The sequence below is a fragment of the Diplotaxodon limnothrissa genome, linkage group LG16 (assembly GCF_057381915.1).
Source record: "Diplotaxodon limnothrissa isolate DT_005_m linkage group LG16, D_limnothrissa_male_GT1.1, whole genome shotgun sequence".
NCBI lineage: Eukaryota > Metazoa > Chordata > Actinopteri > Cichliformes > Cichlidae > Diplotaxodon > Diplotaxodon limnothrissa.
Window position 1 is genome coordinate 26608032 of NC_140611.1, and position 26221 is coordinate 26634252.

Sequence of the window (26221 nt, forward strand, 5' to 3'; positions counted from 1 at the left end):
AGATCGTTTTGGATCACTCAAATCCCTTCAATTCAACTGGAAAGCTGCAGCTTGTTGCACGCCGGCAGCATATGGAGAGGAAAAGCCTTCAATCCAGAGAGGGCACCAACCAAAGAGCAGGCAAAAGTGGCTGCTGTTATGACAGTTTCCCAGAGGAAAAGAAAGAGGGGGAGAGAAACCACAACACTGCAACTTGGATATCAGTAACCGCTCTCTCTCTTTAACTCTCTCACCCACCAAATCGACTTTGAACCTGTTTGTTTAAAATGCACGGACTTTACAGCCTGCACACTTACTGTTGATTCTGTAAGGCGGTGCGAGCGAAGTTTCTCAATACAGGGTCGATGTTCTGGAAAAGCTAGAAACTTTTTGGTATCCAAATGGTGCCCCGTGCAGCCGAGGTGCTGAGCTTCTTTTATCCGAGTTTTTCGGACGTGGATTTGCAACTGTCACGGACGATGGAGTCGGTAGCCAAACCGCGGAGGTACTGAAGACATCTCTCTCCCCCGGGAGAGTCCTCCCTCCCCCCGGGGCGATGCGGATCTCCTTCCTCCTTCTCACCGCCTCTCTGTGTGCCTTGGTCCTCCTCCTCCTCGCACCTGCCTCGGAGGGCTGCGGGCCGGGGAGGGGGTACGGCAAAAGGCGGCTCCCGAAAAAGCTCATCCCGCTTGCCTACAAGCAGTTCAGCCCAAACGTCGCCGAGAAGACCCTAGGAGCCAGCGGGCGTCCCGAGGGCAAGATAACACGCAACTCCGAGCGCTTTAAAGAGCTGACGCCAAACTACAATACAGACATAATCTTTAAAGATGAGGAGGACACGGGCGCCGACAGGCTAATGACCCAGGTGAGAAGGGGGATGAATGAGTAGCCTACGTATACGTTCGCAAGATGCGATACAGGCCAGAGTGCCTAAATATACCTGGTATTGCAAAAGGGGGAAAAGCTTTCTTTCTTTCTTTCTTTCTTTCTTTCTTTCTTTCTTTTTCTTTTCTTTGTTTTTATAAAGAAAGAATCGGTTGAAAGTTGATTGTAGCAAGTATACCACAAGGAGTTGAGTGACTAGGTTAGTTACACTGTTGCATACAGTTGTCTGCTCAATATCTCTGGTCAGTCAGATGTTTGAACTACAGTGATTGATTTCATTGACTCCTGGTCCTCTGGGTTTTGCTGTCTGACATACTGAACTGTTATAGACTTTTAGTGTTTCTTTTAGTCACGCACCAAGTGAGTCTCGGTCGTCGCCAATCTGCACGGTTTTCATGCCTAGACATAAACTTTGGTGTGCGTAAAATCACCGCCTTTGGGTCCCGGAGCATCTTTTCCCATCAAATATTAATGTCAGTGCTGTTTTCATATCACAATGTTCATTTGGTCAACAAGCACACACCTTAATGTAAAAAAACCCAAAAACACCCTGTTTTTTTAAGCTCTTTTTTAATTGTGAACCTTTAAACAGATCGGCTAATTCATTTAATCCTACGTTCATTCATTGATCAAAGAACTAACATAAACCACAATAATAATGCTTCTAACAATCTGGAAAAACCCACCTGGCACATTTTTAATGTACAATGACTATTTGCAGATTCTTTTGTGTTTTTTTACAATCTGAGGTATCCTGTATTTATTTTGATGATTATTATTATTATTTTAGTCACTCATGCTTTCCTGCTAGTTACCCTAGCTAGTTATCTTACTGGGCTCTGCTGTTGTCATCCATGATCCATCTCTTGTCACCACATAATGCCCCTGATTAACAGACTTATCAGAAACAGACTGTCAACACTGTAAAATGTTTTTTCTTTTCATTTGTTGATTGCCACAATGTAATCATTCTTCAGAGACATTTCATTGCAATAAATGTTTCATATACGTTTCTTCTCAAGTTTAAGTGATACTGGGACTAGAAGATTTCTTTATGTTTCTAACAGTCTGCTTTCCTTTTGTTCTTGTTTGTTCCTCTCTTAGCGGTGTAAAGACAAGCTAAATTCTCTGGCCATCTCTGTGATGAACATGTGGCCAGGTGTGAAGTTGAGAGTGACGGAGGGCTGGGATGAGGATGGTCATCATTCAGAGGACTCATTGCATTATGAGGGGCGTGCTGTCGACATCACCACATCAGACAGGTAGGCTAGAATAAGTTATGTGCTGTGAATAGGCCGGGCGTTGGCCAGAGAACATTTAAACTGCTTGTAGTGCGTGAACTGTGACACTCAACAAGTTAAACTGTCAGTTAACTTATCTGCAATGTGATGAGTCAAGCAATTGGTAAACAAATACACCACATTTTTTTAGCTGATAGCAAGTTCACATATTTTAGTCTGAATGTGGGAAAAATTCCTTCCTTACAACTTGTCTACATAAATGTCAAAGTAGAAATGGTCTTTTTTGTGAATTTTAATTCAGATGGACTCATGCTGGAAATTAACTATAATTTTTTGTCCTCCTGACAGGGACAGGAATAAGTATGCTATGTTGGCTCGCTTGGCTGTAGAAGCTGGATTTGACTGGGTCTATTACGAGTCCAAAGCCCACATTCACTGTAGCGTCAAGTCAGGTAAGAGATGTAAATTAGAACAGTGCACAGTATGTATGCATTATCAAAGTACCTCTTTGTGTGTTTTTGCTTTTGTGTTCAGCTGTTATTACTGCTAATGAGGCTGATGCTAGACCATTTGACAGTGAGCCACTAATGGTTTAGTTTCCCATTCATTGCCTTTATTAACACTCTGGGTGTGTGCTTAAGTGTATGGTCTACTGGGAGCCAATCAAAGCAGGTTGTGCACCTGTGCTCTTTGCCCAGTTTAGCCTCACATGTTGGTCTTAATAGATGTTGTGTATAGTCATTATGTAAATCGTTAGTTATCAAGGTTTTAGGATATTTAGCTGTACAACATGTGGATGAAATGAATGAAAACAAATGTAAGTAGGCTTTTCTGCATTCAGTGCAAGACTAATGGCAGCTAATACTCTATATGTAGTACCACATTTGTGGTCAAAAACCATGAAAGATATATGGTGGTTAAATTAAAATACTTAAATTGCTTGACATAATAGTGTTTTCTGTATTCTTGACTGTATATTCAATCTGCATTTTTGTAGTAGATCCATAATATTTCAGTACACATACTTTATCACATACTTTCTTCATGCAAACAATAGCTGAAAGCATTCCACCTCCAGCTATTCTAACTTTTAAGACACTTAAGAAATCCATTTACCCATGTCTGGTACCACCAGTTATTTGATGCCAAACTGCATTCTAGCAGTCTGATGAGGTTAGTAGCCTGTGAGATGATTAACTCTCTCTTTGTTCGCTATTGCTTTTCCTTCAGTAGGTTTCTCTGAGATCGCTTATCTGAGTCTTATCACCCCCTGGTCTCTGCAGCCTTCAGGCTTACCGACACACACCTTGGACAAATATTTGGCTGCCTTAAGACAGCCCTCTCACACAAACACCCACGCACATTTATACTGATTCATTTCTGTTTCACAATTTTTTGCATTAATTATTCTATTCTATTCTATTCTATTCTATTCTATTCTATTCTATTGTTCTCCCAGTTCATTTAAGACGGTAGTACCATATAGTGCTTAGTAATAGCAGGATTCTTTGCTAAGATTCGAGCCCATTGTGATGTCTCAGTGTGTATAGAACCGCTGAGACTGGGGCATGTGACCCAGTTTAAAAACAATATCTAGAACCAGAGTCTGTGTACTTTCCTGGCTCTCTGACCCCAGGCCGTGCTCTGACTGTGGTGATACAATCAGCTGGTTATCCATTAGCTCTTGCCGACTACCCCTTTTTGCCACCTCATCTCGCTGCGTCTTAAAGGGCCAAATAGCTCAGATATACTCTGCAACACTGTCACTTCGGCAATAGCAAAATAAAATAGTAAAACAAAGGATGTTTCTCTGTTATTACTCTGCTAACTGTTAACATGAAAAATCTGCTTCAGAAAGATAGAAATACAGTACATGTACATACCATGGCACTGAACACTGTTTCCATAACAGAGGGCAATACATGAAAAATATGAAGTTACAGCATTGGCTGATATTTTGCTTTGTTGTCTTTTTTTGTAAGATTTCCATTACCCCAAGAAATTGATTTGCCTTAAAAAATGTTTTGGGAACTATTTCATGTATTTCAAACCATATAAATTTATTGTAAGCATTATAAAATGGTTACAATGACACATAACCATATTTAAAGATTGCCTCACACAATGAAAGGACAAGTAATAGTTTAAAAATCCAGCGATCAGCTCTTAATTGGTTTGTTTAAAAGCAGATAAAAACATAATTTTTCTGAAGTGGGTTTCTGTGTGTGCATAGTTTCTAAGCACAAGAAGAGGGCAAGAATCAGATAGACAAGAAAGCAGTTTGAACCTTGACTTTGAGTCATAATGTATACATGTGTTAACAATCCACCACTAATCCACTGAGATAAAGTTCTTCGAGAGTCAAAGTCTTACCTGCTTTATACTCAGTGACCCAGAAAAATGTGAAATCCCTGTAGGAGACCAAATGCCGCGGTGCCTGTCCTCCTCTCCTGAGAGGACCTCCAACATTTCTCTCTCTTTATGCTTTTCATTCTTGCATTAGCACTAAATAATTACAAATAACATCATCATGTCTTTTGTTCTTCAATTCAACAGAACACTCTGTGGCAGCCAAAACCGGTGGTTGTTTCCCTGGTGACGCTCAGGTTGTCGTTGAAGGTGGTGCTGCTAAACAGATGCGTGACCTCCTCCCTGGTGATCGGGTCTTGGCTTCCTCAACAGCAGACGGCCATGGTCCTTTTCTCTACAGCCCAGTCCTATCCTTTCTGGACCGCCAGCCCAATGCCTCAAAGATCTTTTATGTTATTGGGACTAATGCAGGATTCAATATTACTCTCACAGCTGCTCACCTGATCTTTGTCACAGACTGCACTGCTGGGCTGAATCAGCAAGAGGAAGAGCCGTTATCGGGTTCCACGTGGGAAGGCAGGCCTAGATGGGGAGTAGGTCAGAGGACGGTTTTTGCCAGCGAGGTCCAGCCAGGACAGTGTGTGTTTACATCGGCAGGGGAAGTGAAGTCGCAGCCAAAACTTTCAGTTGTGACCTTTGTGAGCGAGCAGAGGAGCATTGGCTTGTATGCCCCACTCACCCAGCATGGGTCTATAGTGGTAAATGGTGTATTGGCATCTTGTTATGCTGCTGTGGACAGTCACCATTTGTCCCACTGGGCCCTGGCCCCACTACGACTCTTCTACAGCCTGATTGGGCCATCAGAAGCACAGAATGATGGGCTGCACTGGTACCCTTGGCTTCTACATTGGCTAGGGAAAATGCTGCTGGATACTACACACTTCCACCCCTGGTCTGTTGAACAATGACATAGATAAGAGGCGCAGAGACATGTTTCACCACGATGTCTTCTTTCAGTTAACACTAGTATGGAGCACTAGAACGCAAAGCACAACAACCTTTCTTTTCACAAGAAATCAACTGAGGGACCACCAAAGGCAATTCATTTTATAATGTAAATATGTTTTGTAGTAACTCCACTTGCCTGTATTTGCTGTACTTCAACAAGTTCTTTTGTTGTTCATGCAAACGAGATAAAGAGAGAAAATGAGACAGGACACATTATTCTAGTAACAGAAATATGGAAAAATAGTATTTCTAGTTTTATTCATTTCCAAAAAAATGTAATAGACATGAAAAAAATCTGATTTCTGTTTACCACAGATCAAAAACAAAGATTATACTAAAAAAAATTGCTGAGAAGTGAGACTGCCGGGTTTTTATCCTTCCTTTGTACTGTATTTACTCCAATCTGACAATATTTGAGCTTATTGATACAATTTTGTGAAACCTCTTTAGTGTCTCAGGCTTAAGATGAACACACAAAGAAAAAAAGAGGAGAAATTAGTGACTGAACAAGGTGAGATGTGAAACTTTAAATGTACATAGGTATTTATACAGTTAAGTCATGGACTTTACTTAGTTTACTGTTAGATTCATCACTGCAGTAAATTCACTGATTCTTTACTCTTCCTTTTAGAGTCTATATTATATATTAGCAAATAATTTACAGAAAAATATTTAACTAGACAGTTTATTAAGTTCATTACTTTGTACATGATGAGATTAAATGTACTGGTGTTGCATTGTTTTTTGACATCTGAAAAAGGGCTTTGTTGTAACAACTGGATGGCGGAGAAAGAGTATGAATACACAGTATTTGTGTTACACTTTGTACACATACTGTATAATTCTACTTCACAACATTTGTCACTTACTGATGCAGGATTGATTAAAGGTGCTATAGTGGCCGCCCTGTCTCTGCCATCCGTTTCTACACGACTTGATTGTGTTAAACAAATTTATGTGGCTCATTTAAACGTCTCCTTGTTGATTATCAGGTGTTTTTAATTTAAAACTTTTTTATTTGTTTTTCATTGTTTCAGGTTTCCAGTTTTCAGATCAGTGCACTCAGGCTGTATTCAACTACTGTATTAAGTAGCTAGCTAGGCATCATATTAAAAACAGTACTTATTTTTATTCTTAAGCGTTTAATAGGTGTTTATTTGAAACTTTGCATGGTCTTTTTTGACTTCCGTCTTTATACACTTAGCAGTATGCCAAGCAGGTCTAATCTTTTTTGTTAAATGGCTTATTGGAGATGAATAGATATGTAATATATAGTTCATATTTCCCGCATGCCCCTCCCAGTTGAGTTGCTATGTGAAGACTCAAACATTGCAGTCGATCTGGAAAATTGAAGGCATTCTTTTGTATGACTGCTCAAAGATTTGTCACATATGTATATTAAGCTATTGTTGGAGAGACTATTTAAAGATCTATTTTTTAAAAAATGTAAATGTAATATTTTTTCTGGCAACTCTGTTCATAAAATTTTGAATTTGAAATATAAAGGTTTTCTCTTGTTTGTAAACTAAAATCTGTTGTGCTTTTATCATAGCAAAAAAAAATCTAAACGAGATCGTGACAATACAATACAAAGTATCATATAGATATAGATTATCTAATAAAGTAATAAAGTGGCTATTCTGCTTGTTGTAATAGAAATGCTTTCCGTCTTTTCAAGATCTATGCTAACAAAATGGACTAGCAAAAGGATTTCATAGATAAAACATAAATAACCTATTGGTCACTTTATGAAATGATACATCTATAACTTAATATAACAGCAGCTGTGGTTAGGGTGGGCTGCTGTTTGGTTTCAGTACCAAGGACAGCAGCTCTCAGCAAAGCTCCTCTTTCCTCCCCTTGATGCCTGAAAGCTTTTTCTTTTTTCCAGGATAGGAAATTAGTCAGTGAGCACAGTACCCCCTGCTGGATGCTTCAGTATTTGCAGAGAAGCAAGAAGAAGAAAGAAGGTCCTGGCTTTAAATCCATTCTGATTCCTTTTTAGGTGTTTAGCTTTCTTCCCACAGTCGCAAAACGGAGGTAGGTAAGGATAACTGGTGATTCTGAACTGGCTGTAGGTGTGAATGTAAGAATGAAGGTTTGTCTGTTTCTTTCTCAGCCCTGCACCAGACTGGGAACCTGTCCAGGATGTAGCCTGCTTCTTTACCTATGGAATGAAGTAGATGGATGGATGTCATGAAGAACAACACGCTGAACACAATTTGTTTTTCTTAGCTGAAGAAAAACACATGAATTAGTGAGAAGTACTTTAAAATTTTGTTCACTTTGTTCACATGACCAATGATCGCAAATAATGAGCAGAGGGAGAACTGTTTTTTGTTCCCATCTATCTATATATAGTTATTTATTAGACAAAGAACAAAGTGTGTTTTTATAACCAAATTTTAAAGCCGGCATTAATAACATTTAAAATATAATTTTGATTTGAACAAATTGGTGGATTAACCAGTTAACAGAACGAAAAATTCTTTTAGTAAGCAGCAATTTTGTTAATTAAAAATATTGTAAGGTTTATGCCACATCTTACACTCAGTGTTGGCATGATAAATTTAGTAGGAACTGTAAGGTACTGTACATTTAATAAATAGGAACCACAGACAAGTAGCTATTATATTTTTTATCTTTAATATTGGTCAGTTAGGTACAGGAAAGTCCTTTGTGTCATACCCCATAGCTCAACATAGGAGAGTGTTACATAAAGACAAATACAGAGCCAGACTCAGGTAAACATGACTAATTTATACAAAAAAGGGAAAAGAAATAGTGATTAATTTGCCTTAATGTGAAGCTGTTGTTCTCACGTGTTATAAGGCATTTTAAATATACATGAACAAAAGAAAGAAATGCAGTCCAAAGTGGTTTAAAAATACTGAAAACCATTCGAAAAAGTCCACTTGTGTCTGGTTGCTTGGAATTTGTCTTTATGTGACAAGCCTCCATGTAATTAGCTCTGTTTGGACCACGATACCTAGCAACATTTTGAGGCAAGGCTGATGGGCAACCAGCAGTAATAATCAGGACTGATTTGAAAGAGAATGGCAGAAAAACACACACCATGACTGCCGACCACCATCTTATAAAGTTTAACAAAACACATAAAAAAATAAAAATAAATACCTTGTTTCAACTGCCTCAAAAGTGACCCAAGTATCACTGTCTTAAATTAAGGGTGTTCACACAACAACACATGGGAAGTCAGCATGCACACAGTAACACACATACAATATGAATGTCTTTATAGAATATGTATCTGTCATCACAGCTTGGTAAAATTACACTTATACACAACAAATGCACAATAACACCTGGAACCGTAATACCAGCCAGTGGAAAAAGGCCCAAATACATTTGAGTTGCCCTTGTCCGGTCAGAAAAACTTCCCCTGGTAGGTTGTGGCGGTGGTATCATCCAATAACAATAGCCTATAGATAAAGATTTCTGATCTCAAACAACTCATAAACACACACACATACAATCGTACACACGTACATTTTCTCTCAGACTTATTACATGTTAATAACATCATGAGAATCGCTGTTAATTCAGTGACTGAATGAATGACTGAATGTGAGATAGTTTTAACTACCTACGCGGCTACGTCGAGAGCAGTAAACCTTACAGAAGTACAAAACACTCCATATCATCCTCAGTTGGCAATTCTGTTGACATAGTTACATTAGGCTATATGTAATCATTGCTTGGCAGCATATAAAAATAAAAGAAGTTGCTCTGGTGCATATTCATAATCATCTGCATGTGAGTTAAATAGTCTCTTTGCAAACAGAGGGAACTGTTTTCGGCACATTTATTTATTTATTTAGTTAGTGAGGCTGGCTCAGTTATTATATATTTGATTAGTATAAGGGTGTTGCCATATCTATAAACTATTATACTACCAGTAGCAGTTTCTTGTTTCTGTATTTTGTAGGCTAGCTTTTAGCAAGCCAGGCTAATGCATATTTGAAATCGCTTGATAAGGTAAAAAAACAAACAAAAAAACAACAACAGTCAAAAATAATTTATCAATTAGTCATTAATACCATATGAGACTCCCAGACCAGAAATCATAATTATGGATTCCTTGTTTACTTGACTGTTGTCCAGCAATGTAAATCCAGTAATATGTTGATCAGTTAACAACATATATGTATTTATTTGGATTTTAACAACAGGTTCATACTACCTATACCACCACAGAGTCTAAACTAATACAACAACCAAGGGCCAATCTTCTATAAGTAAACAGTTAAAATAGGGATAAAGGACAGGTTTTATCCAATGCAGTTTATCAGGAGTGTGATCACTAATCTGAGAACTCCAGTCCTAGTTAAAGATCTGCTGCTGGGCTGATGAGGTTTCAGTACCATGTAAGTTCAAAGTTAGAAGGAAAGTGAAGTTGCAAGCTAGGAGTTGGTTCGATTTTTTCAGCGTTTTAATCTGCTTAGTCACTGTTTCTACTAAAGTGAAGTGTTTTTACCTTTTGCTCAGCCTTACATTCTCTTAACAAATCCATTTTTAGACGGATGTGGGTGTAAGACGCTCTGCTACACCTGACATCATACTAACTACAAACGGTCCTTGATATCTCATTCCCAGTTTAAAACATGTCAGTCAACATCTTTCGCATGATGACGAGTGATCAAGGATAAAAGATTTTAATGCCATTTCAGCTGCAACCATTTCAGGAATCACCATCCTTGCATTTATTCAGTATGAGCTCGAGTCTCCAATCACTTCCTCAAATATCAGGTAATTGCAGTGAAAAACTGCTGAAAGTGAAACCTGTGAAATGGCTACATCTGTAATTTGTAAATGTTGGCAGAAATCCACAGAAATGCCAACATCCCCTTTTAGCACAGTGTAGCAGACCTTAGAAATGCATGATTTCATCCAGGGCTGTGACAGCTCTGCTTTTATGGCCAAAGTCCTAGGAAAGATACAGTATCAGGGCAAGAAAGGGAAAATGGGCAAGAGGAAGAGAAACATAAAGAAAGTGCCGGACTGCGGTCCTGTCCTCTTGTAGATAAGAGGCAGCCTCACAGCCTCTGGGTAAAGTTTTCGGGAAATACTCCTTTAGTGCCATTTTCTTTGTTTTGCTGCCAGTCGTCTTGCTTTACTCCCATCAGCCAGCCTTCATCCTAAGCACACAAACATGCAAGCAATCAGATAACAGTGTCAGTGTTTCTGTGGCACAAAAGCACATGAGTACGCGTTTGAATTTTGAGTTTACCTGTTCTTCGGGGTTGTCAAAAGTCACTACTAGCACCACGTCACCGGCCTTCATCTCCAGTTCATCTGTGTCATTGGCAGCATAATCGTGCATCACTTGGACCTATTGTATATAAATGCTAACATGAGTTATCGTCGTATAAACAAAATACATTTTACACTTTTAGGTTTTCCCATTTGGTCTCCTGTTTTACCTTGAACAGAAAGCCAGGAGGCATCTCTGCAGATTCTGATGCTACTTCTGTTGATTCTGCTGCTACTGCAGGTGTCTGGACAATAAATACATTTAAAAAAAATGCTTAATTTATGGATACATTATTTAAATAGTAACATTTCACCTTAAAGCACACATACATGTCCATTAAATTTTACTACCTGTCTTTTTTAAACAAAATAACGACCTCATCAGATATATTATTTTGTGACTAATGAGATGCACTTTGTCTTTTATTGTATAGTTGATTCGTTAAAAGACAAATGTAGTTACCTAAAAAAAAACATTGCCAAGTATAAGGTTTACAATGTACATCACTTTGTCTTTCAACTGGTCCTTTAGGAGTAGAAACAGCCGATCATCTGCTCCATGTCATCCTATCTCTAGCATCCTCTTCTTTCACACCAACCCTCTGCAGGTCCTCCTTCACAGCATCCATGAATATTCTCTGAGGTCTTCCTCTTTTCCTTTCTTGGCAGCTCCATCTCCAAAATTCTTCGATATATCCACTATTTCTCCCCTGAACATGTTCAGCCTTGCCTCTTTTACTTTTATTTCCAAACCTCTCAACCTGAACTGTTGCTTTGATACACTAATTTTTAATCCTGTTCACCCAGTAAAAAATCTTAACATCAGCACTGCCAACTCTATCTTAGCCTCTTGTCATTTTGTTGGTGCCACAATCTCCATAAATAACAGAATAAATATAAAATCCAGAAAAGTAAGGGTCGTTTTTGTTACATAAAAAAATGCAGCTCTAAGTTAATTATAGCAATCGCTACATATTATAAATTAAACTCTTGCGCTCACCTCCTCTTCCTCCTTTGCTTCTTCTTCCACTACTGGTGCAGCCGGTGCAGTTGGTGTAGCTGGTTCAGCTGCTGCAGCTGCTGCAGCTGCTGCAGAGTCTCCCTGGTAGCAGAGAGAAAGATAAATAACAAGAGAGGTTAAAAGGTGAGACGGATAAAACCTTAAATTAAAGAGGGGCAAAGAATGAAAGAAAGAAGAAACAGACAACATGAGACAAAGACAAGCAGAAAAGCCTAAACAGCAAAGTCTTTGTTATTACAGGCATGCTGCACAGATGCAAGATTAAATACTACTGTACAGTTGCAATAAAGCTTTTGCACAGAATACTATGTGTGTGGATTAGCAGTGACTGGGATTAACTGAGTGTAGAGAAGCAGATGTTGCTATTCTTTTCCTTCCCTCAACAATTTATTTTCAACTTGCCCTCTTTATCACATTTGATGCATCCTAAATCTTTCCATGTCAAGATTTCTCCATCTGCCACCTTTTATTCACATGATCTTTTTCTCTCCAGTACCCCATGCTCAAACCTCTTTCTTAAGAGTCGATGCATCCATCATTTTCATCCAGATGCATCTCTATATTTTTTTCTCTCCTTGGTTACCTGACCCTCTTCATTATCCAACACAGCAGCAGCTGGGGGGGCTTCCTCCTCAACTGCGTCTGCTGGAGCCTCATCTGCAGGTGTTTCATAGTCTGTGGCAGGCACCTCTGCGACTGGTTGGCTTTCCTCATCGCCCCAGCCCTCTTGGGCTTCAGCTACGGTGTCATAATCAACCGGCTGGTTTTCATCATCCCCCCATCCCTCTTGAGCTGCAGCCAAAGGGTCATAGCGAACTGGCTGGGTTCCGTCATCCCCCCAGCCCTCTGTAGCAGCTGTGATGGGATCATAGTGGACAGGCTGCGAACCATCATCCCCCCAGGCCTCTGTAGCAGCAGCCACAGGGTCATAGTGCTGTGTGGTCGCTTCTTCTTGGGCACCACTGTCCTCAGGCTGAAGGGCAAGGGTCAGGTTTCAAGGAGTCAAGAGGGCACAAGAGATATTTTACCTTCTGGATATTCTAAGGGCTTCATAAATCAAATGGGATCAAGAAGAATTAAAAATAAGAGAAAGCTGGAGATGTTGTATGACCAGTTTAAGACTAATAATAAAAGTAAAGTATTGTTAATGTAGAAAGGGGTTTGATATTTTTTTTAAAGTGTAACTAAATTGATTTAGAAGAGATACATTCATAAGAAAGAAAGGAGGGAGCTTGAAATGTTTAAAAACTAACAGGTCATACAAGTGATTTTGAATGTTTTAGCCCTTAATGTAACAACTATCTTTTACTAAATCTTATACTGGCCATATTGATGTAGCCAAAATACTTCTCTGTTTCCAAAGGATGATAGTTTTCACTTTGTCTTTAAAGAACACTGTAAGCATTTGGAAATTGACCAACTGTTGTATTTTGCAAAGGCAAATGTTTTCTATTCTTTCCCGATAAAGGGTTTTAGTTGCTCATCAGGTCTAGACTGCAGGCAAGCAAGTTTTGCACCTGGACTCATGCTACAAAGCCACGCTGATAGAATCTGTACAAACAGACGCTTGGCATTGTCCAGGTGAAATAAGCTAACTGTGTATGACATTGTCTGTCTACCAGCATAAAACCTGCATATATCATTCAGCATTAATGGTCCCGTACATCAGCGGTCCACAACCTTTTTTGCGCCATGGACCAGTTTAATGTCAGACAATATTTTCACGGACCGGCTTTTAAGGTGTCGCGGATAAATACAACAAAATAAAATGATGCGACCAAGACAAAAACTGTGGTATTTTGTAAGTATAATAATAAATTATTATTATTATAATAATAATTGTGTAACTTTATTAGCAGCATCCTCCTGAAATGCACCAACAACATTGAGAGTAACATCCTCCTCTCTGCCCTTTAATGCTCTCTGGTCACTATGGTAACACGGAAATATTTCTTTCAAAATAAGACACATAACTACAACATGGGAAAAGACCCAGGGAAACCGAGTTAATGATAAAAACCCAGAATTTCACACCCGAGCTTCAACTCTCGCGGTACCAAACGACTCACGGACCGGACCGGGGGTTGGGGACCGCTGCCGTACATGGCATGGAAGTTAACGTGTACTGTACCTGTACTAATGTACCACAATCTGGTTTTTGTTTGTGTGACTATCATGAAAATTGGGGACATGGCATGTCACATTGTCCAAAGACTGTTAAGCATTTTGAAATCTTGGTTCACAGGACAGTTTTCTAATATGTCTTGGTCTTATTTACGTTCACAGTAGAAGGTGGAGAGATTTGTTGATTTTCTTTAGGCTATATGTTGTTTTAAGACTGACAGCAGTTTTCAGAAATGTTCTTGAGCCCTATATGGGCTCTGCATGGCTTGAGAGCCCCAAAAACATGGCCATTCAATATCGTATTTTAGCACAATCCCTTGTGTATAGAGTATGGAGTGTATTTCTTTTAATGACATAATGTGTCACATAATGTGTCTTTTTTTGAGAAAATTCTGACAACATTCATATTCTTAAATAGAATAAATAGAATAGAATAGAACAGAATAGTTCTTTATTGTTATTTTACACTTTTTGGTTTTGGCTTGACTTTTTTAAAATATTCAATCTTCATTTGGAAACAGGGCTGTACTTAATGTTAAATAAGGGGCTAAAACTCTTGCAAAATGAGAATGGTCTTTTGAAGGGATTTGAACAGCGATAAGTATTATCCTTATCAAAATAATTGGTAATATTTAAAGATAAAAATAAAGAAATGTATCTTAATTGAGCAGAAACAGGACCATGGGAGATCAGAATATGTCATTGCTCACAAGCATTATCATCATAATTACCATAAAGCCCATGAAGATTGATGTGGAAGTACCAACCTTTACAGAAAAGGTTCAGATTAAATCAAAAGACAGATGAGGGTTAAGGAAGGGTGGCAGTAGAAGGCAAAAACATAAAAGCTGTCAGCTTTTTCCCATCAGAAGATAGATGTTGGATCTTCTGTGTGTGGTTAGCAAGCATGGTTTCTAATCCAAGGCTATGTTCAGATGGAGAAAGAGGAAGGAAGCTTTGTAAGAGTAGACATGTCAGTCCTTTCTGAGCCATCACTGCTTTGCCTCAGCCTCAAATATAGCAAAACTCCATGATTGTTGAGACACGTCTCTCTTAACAGCGAGAGGGACGAACAAAAACGTAGGTTAATGGTCAAAAGGCCAAGCTACGAAAAAAGGCTTTGTGAAGTTGCCCAGTAGCTCTTGTTAGTTTACCAGACTCGTTTGTATAACACAATCCACAGCAAGCGTGAGCAACTTCACTAAACTTTGAGAACACAAAAGATCCCTGTGTGTCACATGAACCATGAAAATAACATGTAAAGGCTACATGTTCTATCAGTTTGACATGTGAACATACAGGTACAGCATGTGAAGGGAAACAGAAAGGAAATAAGTCAATTCAGTTGCAAATGATTTCAAACCACAGAAAATATTTTTCACTATTAATATTATGTTTCACTTTTACATTAGAATTTACCATAAAACACTGGGTACACTGGGGCTTTTAAAGGTCAGTGGTGTTTTCAGGAGGCAAAAGAAATAGAGTGATTTTAATTGTGGACTGCACACAAGACACTAATTATATGGACTCAGTATGTATAACTGTATGAAATGTCAACTTGGAACTGAATTGACTCAAACTCATTCACAAGCTCCATTTGTGCTGTTCAACAATATCTTCAGTGTCTATCAAATCACGCACTGCAGACACAAAGACAATGCACAAACAGATTTGGGACAGACAAATGAAAGAGGTCAGTGTATTGAAAAGCTTGCTAAACAGAAAAGCTGTAATAGAAAAGGCATAATAGGAGCGGGGCTTCTATAATGTATGACTGTTATTAAACTGATGGTTACTAGAAAAAAATAGAAATAAGTATTGATGAAGATGATGATAATTAGATTTTTTGCTAATTACTGTTGCACTTTTTTTTTTAGCATGAGTATAGATGGCTTACCCATGAGTCCCAGTTTGCAGGCTGTGGAAAACAAAGGAAGTAATAAATACGAAGAGCAGAATACTTTACAGGGTTGTTGCTTTTGCCTTTTACATTCAATAAGACACGCCCCATGCTCTAGAGCTACAAGCCCATAGCATAAGATCTCCAGCAGAACAACTGTACAAGCACTATGTGGTAAAGTATTAACTGATGTGTGAAGTCTGAAGGGGTAGATTTGTTAAATATATTAGTATATTATTTAATTGTGTTAAAAACTAACAACACTCTCAGACCAATGGATAACAATGTCACTTGGAACAGAGGACAATATTTTAACATTAAGATTTGGCAGCCTGTAAAACTAAGTCATAGAGCATAGCAAGAGCATTAGGGAATCCACAGTTAGGTCCACAATTACATTTTTTGTAATTTTGCCTCAGTACACAAATATAGGCAATATGATAAAAATTAAAGTGATAATTGACGTGTTAACTTTTAGCTTTAACTCAAGCATCTTAAAAAAAGCCTTCCGTTAATTGATTATGAATTATAGCCTTGGCATTGTAGGTCCCCCAACCAGCAATAGCAGATGGCTTCCCCTCTGAGCCTGGTTCTGCTCAGATTTCTTCCTGTTGAAAGGGAGTTTTTCTTTCCCACTGTCTCCTTGCTTGCTCATATGGGGTCATCTGATTTTGGGGGTTTTCTCTCTTATATTGGAGGTTCTTTAAAAAAAAAATATATACATACATATAAAGGGATTAAGGAAAATATTAAGATAAAAGATTTTATCTCTCATTTGAGGCAATAACTTGTGATTTGGGGCTATATGCATGAACTTGAACAGAATTGAACTAAAGTGAATATTATACTACCACTAGTATAATGATTAATGAATATATAGTCAAACTATAACTGCGCTCTATGTACTTCTGTGCACTTCACAGGAGCATTTCTGATATTAATTATCAGTGATTCGTAGCTTTTCACCAGATCAATATTTTTACTGTACTATTAGTTTTGGTTTGCTCATCATGTACTTTCGTGAAAAAATATCTTTTGGCATGTTGGATGTTTAACGTTTTCACAAACTAACTGTAACTTTGCTAATTTTAGTTTAATTATACATTATGTGTACTTTAAAACCAAAACAATTAACTGAAATGGGTTAAAAAGCTCTATACACTGGGCTTCAGAGTGGGGAATTTAAAATGTATGGGTTTGTCATTGCAAGCTTCTTGTCTTTCAAGCTATGTAAATCACAAGTAATGGCATGTAGTAACTTTGATCAATACCATGCATAGTATAAGCCAAACAAAAATAGATCATTTAAGTATTTGAAAGAATAAAAGCAACTTCCCAGTAACATGAGGACCGTTTAGGTTATTGAGAATTTGTACAGTCTTGGGGACCAAGAAAGAACAGCAAAGCAGGGCTGTAGTCTGCAGTTCATGCCATGAGTGATCCATGGAAAGTGCTAAAGCAGGAAGAAGTGTACACTAGAGGCAGGTGTCTACAGGTCATCATGCCTTCATCTAACTCTTTTTTGGTATTTTGGAAAGAAGCAGAGCAGGCAACACTTCAAACTATGCCACGCTTACCAAGTGATTTCAATTTCTATTCAGACCTATCAAGCTTATTTCAGCATATTTAAAGTGAACCAACCACACTGGCAATGGCAGATGTTGTTGGCTAATCCTTCATTGGACATCTCATTCTTTAACTCAGTTCATTTGGAATTAAATATCATGAAATGAACTTAAATTCTGTCTGAATAGAAACTAAAACCTCTTGTGAAGACTGACATATCTTAAAAGAGAGAGGGTCTCTAGGATCTTTATCTTCATGCCGTGAATCATCCACCTGTGTGACCGTGGAGGCTTTGGTTGCTGCACTGAAAGAATCCAGGTCCATGTCCAACAGGTTGCTCACTGCAGGACTGTCAAACTGATAACAACAGGAACAGGAGGGCTCATTGGCTAATTGGGCACAACAGTGGGAGGGGGGATAAGGACAGAATTGAAAAGACAGAATAGAATAGAATAGAATAAAATAGAATAGAATAGAATAGAATAGAATAGGAGAAATTAGAGGAGGTGCAGATCAGAAGCGGGTGTTCTGACCTGCACAGAAAAGGGGAAAGCTAAAGGGTTCATCGACAGCAGCTGCTCACTGACCTCTGTAGGGGAGGTGACGTTGATATCAGGAGTAGCTGCAGCATCAAAAAGGTTGATGATATTCTCTGTTTTTAGCTCTTTAGATGGTGTCACCTTGGGTGGAGGAGGCACTGCTGGTCTGAGCTAGAATATAGAAAAAAGGCAGTAATTAATTCCTTCAACTAGACAAATCAATTGGACTTTGCTGTTATGAATGCAAAATTCATATTATGCAGTTCAATTTTGTCGGAATGTGCAAATTATATTTTGTATTCATTTGTTTTGAAGTACATGCCAGATGGATCAACATAAATAAGTTCTACGATAGTCTCACAAAAACTTTACCATGAAGCCGTGAATGTGTTTACATATACGATAATAGCCTAAACTGGGGTTCTATTGCCGATCACAAAGAGTTGACCTGAATTTAAAAACAAATGAAAAAAAATGTTTTGAAAAAACAAACAAACAAATAAACCACTTACAGCCCAAAATCCACAGGTATGGCAACCCTATGTGTAAGTGATGATGGCTCCCCAGAAACTAAAACACTAAATGATCCTCTGTGTATTCTGAACAAAGAGAAAACATCAGTGTGTGTGTGTGAGACACTGTTTGTCTACCTTGGATGGGGATTTGGGGATCGGGGGTGGTCCTCCTGGCCTGAGAGTGTGGTTAGATGCCTCTTTACCGCTGAGTAAACAAGATAGAGAGAAAGAGGGAGAAGAAAAGAAAACAAATTACAGAGAAAGCAATGAAGACGGCAAACGATATGAGATAAAAGCGCCGAGGTTAAAGAAGCAGCTAAATGCTAAAACACAAGATTGTAAGAAGGGTTACAAGACATGCACTGCAAGATTTCAAGCTGAAAGTGTTAGAAAAGCTGTCATGCAAGAAAAGTGAGTCCCCTTTCATGGTTTCAAGTCCTCTCCTCTCATGCAAGCAGGCTTTGTTTGTGCCTCCAGTAAATCGTCACAAGCGAGCAGTGATAGAGGCAACTCCTGTTACAGAGAAGATGCTCTAAAGTGGATAAAAGCTGCTCCAGAGCTGCAGATATTAAAAAAACGTTGACATATACCTGTAACTTAAAGCTGCAACAGGTGATTTTGTACACTGGCTGTTTTAGATGGCAGTGAGAGGTACGTTTTGGAATGTCAAACACATCAAGGAATTTGGTGTTTAGGATTCAGGGAAAGACAACATCAAAAAGAACCCTGGAGCTCCAGAACTCCAGGGTCCCCCCTAAGATCCAGGCTTATTTTGTGTCAGCATCTCTGAATATGTATGCTGAGTCATTTTACCACAGACAGAAGCTGCAGCTCCACTGATGTGTGTTCACTTATGGATCCTACAAAAACAATGCATGTTTATATATCTACAATTTAGTCATTTTAATCTTCTCTAATTTATTTTGGTCCATAGTTTTTATGATGGACCTTTGCTCTATTGTTGGATTTCAGTTCCTTGGTTTCCACTTGGCTTGAAAACATTGAACACTACTGACTAATGCAGGACCGACTGAAAATTCACCTTCTACCTTACGGTGAAAGACAGCATAACTGTTGCTAACAGTGACAGTCTTGCGTGGCGCAGCATATAAGACACACAGGTCTACTCAACTCTATCTGCAGCTCTGAGCACGAAACTTTCCGATCCAAAAGTACTTCTTTGAAATCACTTGCACAAATCAAGCATCCAGTGCTCTGAAAACTCCCAAGTCTGCAGACTGACTAACATACACGCTAGCTCAACAGACAGGTCAGTTGGACAGACAGACAACAGTTGTTTCATCATTGTTACCCCAGCTGCTTCCAGTTACCTCCTATTTTCTCCTGATGATGAGGCGCCGCAGATACCTGTCTTGCTGAAAGGGGGGGTGGGGGATTCAGGGGTAGCTCTAAGTTAATCCATTGCTGTTTTTGATATGTGGTGTAATAATCTAAAAGATTCACAGTGATAGATTATTGCACCACTTCAGACATGCATCATAAATTAGTGATGCAATAGAGAGATCAGCCTTCAACATAAATCAGTTAAGATCATACATTACTCTAAAATATTTATCCCTTACAAGCACTCATAGAAACGTCTTCTATTTGCTGTTAATGTTAATCAAAAAATGAGGTATTTTTGGAACCTGCAGGATTTACAAATTAAAATAAAACTCTGCTCATAAACAGTGTGGACAAAAAAAGATGTATAAATAACCTCCCCACTTCATTTATGCATCAAAAACAATGGCTTTGCGCTCTTCCTAAGGTAAACTAGTTTATGAGGCTCAGCATTCTGAAATCACTGTCAGGATTTTTTTTTCAAGCAGCTGTTTCAGGTAATCTGAAATGTTTCCAGTACCTCAGGTGTGTAAAACCCAATTTTATCAAAATAAAATTTGATTAAAATTAGTGCTGTCAGCGTTAATCTCGTTAAAATGACGTTAAAATGCATTAACGCGGCAAATCTCCGTTAGCGAGTTGGTTATGGCATTAACGTCATTTTAACAAGATTAACGCAGACAGCCCTAATTAAAATAGAAAAATAAAATGATATCTGTTCCACAGATCCCTCCTAAAGCTTAACCTCTTATGTAAAAAGAATATGAAACAAGCAGTTTCCAAGTACCTGAGAGAATTTAAATGACGGCTCATTTCTCACTAACCTAGTTGTGTCTGTTTCCTCCAGTTTCTCCAGGGTGTCATACATATCCTGATCCAACTGTAGAGACAGAAAGATGGTGTGTAAGATAAACATTTTTATATCATGTATTTATTTATTTAATTAATATTACATTTCCTTTGCCACCTTCTTTGATTTATATTTTACACTGCAAAGGCACCCTCCTAATAGATATTGTTATCCATGTATTGTAAAGTGTGTTTGCTACAGTTTGTTTCCATCGTCGGGTCCAAACAAATTACTTAGAAACTTTTCTCTTTCAAGGGAAAAAACAGAAATACATTAAAACACACTTTGCACTAGGTGATAAACAAGGAAGGTTAGATCAGATTTTATATTCAGCTGCAGGCCCTGCTGACATAGTCGATGGCCTCGTCTGGCCTGAACTGTTATCTGATATACTGCATCCATTTCTCTCGTCTAATCTTTATCTAAATCCATCACTGCTAGAGGCTTATAGAAGACTCCTACCCGACTCATTTCTTTGTGAAACTTCTCCTCAAAACCAGCCAAACTCTGGAAGGTGCTGACATAAAACCCAACACGACTAGAAAGGGCAGAGAAGAGAGAGACAGCACTGACTGCATTAACAGCTTGACTTCATTTAATATGCCTATAAGCACAGAAGAAAGTGAAATGCACTGATCCATTTAGGAAAAATCAAAAACACATATTCCCTACCTGTTCCAAAGTGACGGCAACTCTTCTTGCAAGTCAGCATTAATCTCCTCAAACACCTTCTGGGCCCTTTCTAGCTCCTCCTCAGCCTGAAATTAATGAATTAGAGTATGTTTGCAAGTGTGTTAGATGTTCTGGTAATGAATTAAATACATTGTGTGTGTGTGTGTGTGTGTGTGTGTGTGTGTGTGTGTGTGTGTGTGTGTGTGTGTGTGTGTGTGTGTGTGTGTGTATGCACAACATCTCTTCCACCACTGATTGTGCTTAATATGATTTGTTCTTTTTGATGTTCTCATTTTCAATTTGCCCTCATTAGATTATCAACAGAGAGGACAGACAAACACAGGGATCATCTCTAGAAAGGCTTCCTGAAACTAGCTCATACTGACTTCTTTGTTATGGTAACATATATTTTACTGCTGGGTTACCAGAAAACTCCTTACAATTGTAGAATAAGGTAAATATGTACCTGGCTCCTGGAAAGACTGCTTTGGGCAACGTTGTGTGCAGACAGAATACCCTGAGCCCATCCTGGAGTGGCCCTTTCCAACAAGGATGAGGGCTACAAAACAAACATATATATTTTTTTAGGTTTCTTACATGTTGATTCACCTAAATAATGAACTGAAAAACAAAATAATTGTTGAATTTTGCATCTGAGTGATTACAAACACCGCAGCGCATTTGTTTTACCTTAGTAATTTTAATGCCCCCGTCCTTTTTCTTGGTTTTGTGTGTCACGGCATAGTTATGCCTGGCACTGTCGTAATCTACCAGCTTCCTGTCCCTTTTAGCTATACGAGTCTGAATAAAAAGAAAAAAAATGTATTATTCACTTTCTTCATTTATATCGAAATGCTCAGTATTCATACAACATGCTTTCCAGCAAGGTCACAATATATAAAAGAGACGCTCACTGCCACTGGATTAACATTTAAGACCAACGATTTTTTGTTGAGGTCACGACCTCTTAACTTACCTTAATATCAGGGAACTGGCCCAGGTAAGTATCCATGGAGATGAGAGCATGATCAACCAGCTTCTGGTGGTAATCAGTCCAAAGCACATCACAATCCTGCAAGATGAAGGAATGTACAGAAGCAGGCACAAGACAGACTGTTTAACATTATACGAGACAAATCTCCTGCAGAGCACATTTTATATTGGAGTAGCATGCAATGTGAATATATTTCTCCTTTACTTTGTAACTTGTTTCAGGAGCTCTGTCGCATCATTTTGACTTGTGGTCTTCACTAAGGCAAAAGCCTTTTAGCTAATTGCAATGACTTCTTGCTATTTGTGGCTAATCAAAAATGACCTCAAGAATACAATTAGAGGACATTTTAAGGATCTCTGCAACATTTTTCACCAGACGTGGTTCTACGACATTCAGCATAATATAAAGTCTGTAGCAGTACAGTTTTTCATGCTATGGGACTATAATTGCTTGCAGAGATGGACAGCCTGAATATTTCAGAAGAGCGGTTATTCTATTATTTTCTAATCAGCTTGGAGGACTCGTGTAGTTGAAACCATTTATAACACAGGATTGGCGAACATCCTTCCGTTTACCTCATGACGACCAGACTTGTAACACTCAGCACTAAGTGGGCACGCATACTTGAAGGCAAGAAAAGTATAACCCCTGTATCACACAACTTTCAGGATGTCTAAGCGCACACATCATGTACACACATATAGCCTACTCACTTAATATGGCTTTTAAAGAAATAGTAAAAAGTGTTTCTCACCTCCACAATGGAGTCCACTTCATTCTTGCCGTACCAGTCTTGCTCATACATGTCAGCTAGACATGCCTGAAGGTTCTTAGAGGACTCATGCATGGCTAAGGACAAACATACATCCTCTATATTAGCTTATATTAGTGTGTATTCATACGCCAATGAAAGTGTGTTTCTGTGTGTTTGTGTCTCTGGATTGACTTGTGTGTTTGTGCGTGTCACCTTTCACAGCCTCGAGGTATGCTCTTAAATCCCTCTGGAGTTTGCTGCCTTCAGCCTGAGGATGAAACACTAAATGTGAGCCTCATCAAAAAACGCCAATCGTGTATTATATGCTGTGGATTCAGACTCAATGCAGGCTACAGTTTATCCTATTTTAGGCCATACTATTGTTGATATCTAGAAAATGTTTAATTATGACTCCATGAGTCACTGAACTGCACTCTTACATATTGTTTGTTGAAGTTGATTACTCCCTCTTCAAAAGCGACATCTTTGGTCTCGTCTGCTTTGCCAAGTTTCTGCAGAACCTGTCACACAAATAATGATTGAAAACATCAGACCGTACAACTGATTCCCAGCAGCTTTCTGTTTTGCCATCAAAAATCAATAGTATTTCTTTGCATTTGGTTAGAAACATGAAGTGACGATGTAAAACAGAAACATACACACACATGGCAAGTCTTTTTTTTTTTTTTTAAATATTTGCCATATTGATGGGACATATAGCCAAAATCTCTATACACAGTCTAATTTCCCCCTTCGGTAACATTCACACAGACATAGTATGCATGTAGGGAGGCACCCGTGTCTGCTTTCTGTCTATCTTTAGCCTTACAGCAGGCTTTATAATACCTTTAGCTGAACAAATAGCGCCCCCTCCCAAATATTGAGCGCAAAGTGCAGGTGTTTAAAAGCGTAGTCTGTGGCCTCCTCTACAACCTATAGTCAACATATTGCTGCATGGTTGTTTAATAACGGCCTCAGAACGTATGAGATGATGCCCCTTACTGAGTAACATCACTCATCTGCCAGTTTAGATAGGAGCCTTCAAATACCAGACACATCAGGCTAGATCATGAGCGGGCCTACACCATATCTGACTGCAGTACGTGTCCGCTGTGTGACAGTGTTTTAAAGCAGGGGAGCAGCCTATTTCAAGTAAACAGCTTCTTCCTTAAATACAGCAAACTCCACGCTTATTTGATGATGTCGTGATGCGACACTGCGCCTCTGTGGAGGATGCGGCATTACTGCTTCGTGGCGTGAGGGCCGGAGATATAAATTTACCACACAGCAACGCGTAAGGGAGACACGCTTACCTTTTCTTGCGCTCTGGTTAGTTTTTTCTGCACGTTACTGGCCACTTTCCCTGCAGTGAGCCCCTTCCCCAAATTCAGCTCAGCCATCTTGTAGCGTAGATCAGTCTTTGGATGCGGGAGGGAAGGGAATAAAAGCAATAACGATCGGAGGGACCGCTACGGTTACTGTTGAGGCAAATGCATCAATGTCCAGTTGAGAAACAACGAGGACAGGTGTAGTTGTGTGAGGTTATGATGTACCTGTGGGAAAATATGTGTGCAGAAAGCTAGCTTGTAGTCTCTAATATTGCACTGCTGTGTGTGCGCGTCCCTGACAGGAGAGGAGGAGGAGGATGCTGTGAGAGATGATCTTAAAGGCACAGATGCTGCGCGTCCACACGGGGACATTTTAAAACATCATTAGACAATAAAATAACCGCCGACACGCGGAATGTGAAGAAAAATGACGTGTTTTTGAATTGACAGCCAGAAAGGTTCTTTTGCAAACGTTTTTAATTTCATTTCTATCTGTAATTTGACTTTTTAAATACCTGACCCGAAGTCAGGTCTTGAGATCATCAATGTCTTCGCTTTGCGAGAATTAAACATTCAGCAAAACTTTCATAACTTCCAGCAAACTGGCGATAAACAAGAGGGCTACCTTTGAGCATGCGCGGTTTTATTAACGCGTCAAAACTCGTCCGTCCAGCTCCGCTAATATATCGTTACGTAATAGGTAACATGAGAGGCTGGTTTTACTAAGGAGCAGCTGTGCGTAAACTGACCCGAGGAGTAAACATTTGTAACTCACTATTATAATCATTCATTTAAAAATTATTCTTGTTAATATTTTAATGATGTGTTTGGTTTCAAATGGAATGGAGCCAAACTATAGAGCAGAAGTATTTATATGTTTCAGTTTAAAACGCAACTACAAGGATCTTCTCTACGCACATTCACGGATGATTAAACGAAGTTGATCCCAAATCAATATCATCTGACAATAACGCAAACACCCGTGGACTACATCAGGTTTTATCTGGTTCAGATGCGTGGCTCCCGTGTCCGACACGATGATGATTTCTCTCCGGGAGGGGGCACCATCAGCACGCTACATACATCCACATAAGACCACTAGAAGCAAGGTCTTTCACGCTAAGCTGTCTGATTTTGACAAAAGGCTTCTAAAATCAAGGCAAAGGCCTGATACTGTGTAAATTTAGCCACTTTCACGAAGACGGGCAACTCAAAATATTATTCTTGGTATATTTTGAATAATCCGAGCATAGTACCAGTTGGCAAACTTTATAAAAATATTCCTGCTGTACACTTATAGCTTAGAAAAAAATCTAATTTATTTATTTATTTATTTTAAAAAAAGACAAAAAACAAAGACAAAAAACAAACAAACCACCCATTAGAAAGTGCAACCCTTTATTTACACTGGTTGTTGGTGCCGGCTCGGAGCTCTCCGAGGTTCTGAACTGACACTATATTTTTTTGCTGAAGGAGCTCACAGGCAGCAGAGCAAACATGAAAGGCTATTGAAATAGTAGGCCGGCACTTGTGTTTTCTCTACCATTACACTAGATGTAATTATATCTTGGTTGCATAATGTAGCATGAGAGCCCGCTTAAGGAGAAATCCTACTTACACATGACAAGAAAAATGGTTTAGTGTGTGGAAGCAGCTGTTCCAGAGGGAGCGATTATACAGTTTAATTTCATATTGCATGTAATGATATACCAGGCAAAAAGAAATTTAAAAAAAAAGAGAAAAATGGAGAGAGAGAGAGAAAATGTGCCCTTTGTCCCTCCTTTGCATCAAACTGCTTTACAGTAAATGTCTCCTTCTTTCCTTCTCTCTCACTTTCTCCTCCTCCTCTTCCCTTTCCCCCCTCCCATCACTCCATCTCCCGGGCTCTTTATCCCCGACAATAACAACATTTGG

At 38.9% G+C, this 26221-nt stretch overlaps 2 protein-coding genes across 3 annotated transcripts; one reads left to right on the top strand and one right to left on the bottom strand.

Moving 5' to 3' along the window:
- Positions 1 to 326: 326 nt before the first annotated feature.
- On the top strand, positions 327 to 5565 carry LOC146616337 (indian hedgehog B protein-like). The gene is made up of 4 exons (XM_085374964.1): positions 327 to 844; positions 1969 to 2126; positions 2454 to 2557; positions 4662 to 5565. Exons 1-4 carry the CDS (start codon positions 536 to 538, stop codon positions 5381 to 5383), a joined length of 1293 nt encoding a protein of 430 aa, XP_085231090.1. The 5' UTR covers positions 327 to 535; the 3' UTR covers positions 5384 to 5565.
- A 4915-nt stretch (positions 5566 to 10480) lies between these two features.
- bin1a (bridging integrator 1a) lies at positions 10481 to 24379 on the bottom strand. 2 transcript variants are annotated; one of them, XM_085374962.1, is made up of 20 exons: positions 24293 to 24379; positions 23420 to 23500; positions 23193 to 23247; positions 22980 to 23074; positions 22208 to 22303; positions 21922 to 22032; positions 21698 to 21790; positions 21232 to 21317; positions 21022 to 21097; positions 20534 to 20589; positions 19697 to 19741; positions 18501 to 18570; positions 17899 to 18021; positions 17585 to 17668; positions 15743 to 15763; positions 12302 to 12691; positions 11698 to 11799; positions 10868 to 10942; positions 10675 to 10776; positions 10481 to 10582 (listed from the first exon to the last, which is right to left on the bottom strand). In XM_085374962.1, exons 1-20 carry the CDS (start codon positions 24377 to 24379, stop codon positions 10481 to 10483), a joined length of 1950 nt encoding a protein of 649 aa, XP_085231088.1. The 2 variants fall into 2 exon arrangements, with proteins under 2 accessions (XP_085231088.1, XP_085231089.1); XM_085374963.1 differs by lacking the exon at positions 17585 to 17668.
- Positions 24380 to 26221: the final 1842 nt, after the last annotated feature.

Coding starts and splice junctions, on each gene's coding strand:
- bin1a (XM_085374962.1), bottom strand. CDS start 24,379: ATGGCTGAGCTGAATTTGGGGAAGGGGCTCACTGCAGGGAAAGTGGCC. Junction 21,318..21,697: donor GCAGTCTTTCCAGGAGCCAG/GTACATATTTAC, acceptor CATTAATTTCAG/GCTGAGGAGGAGCTAGAAAG. Junction 19,742..20,533: donor GAGGAAACAGACACAACTAG/GTTAGTGAGAAA, acceptor CCCCCCTTTCAG/CAAGACAGGTATCTGCGGCG.
- LOC146616337 (XM_085374964.1), top strand. CDS start 536: ATGCGGATCTCCTTCCTCCTTCTCACCGCCTCTCTGTGTGCCTTGGTC. Junction 2,127..2,453: donor GACATCACCACATCAGACAG/GTAGGCTAGAAT, acceptor TCCTCCTGACAG/GGACAGGAATAAGTATGCTA. Junction 2,558..4,661: donor TCACTGTAGCGTCAAGTCAG/GTAAGAGATGTA, acceptor TCAATTCAACAG/AACACTCTGTGGCAGCCAAA.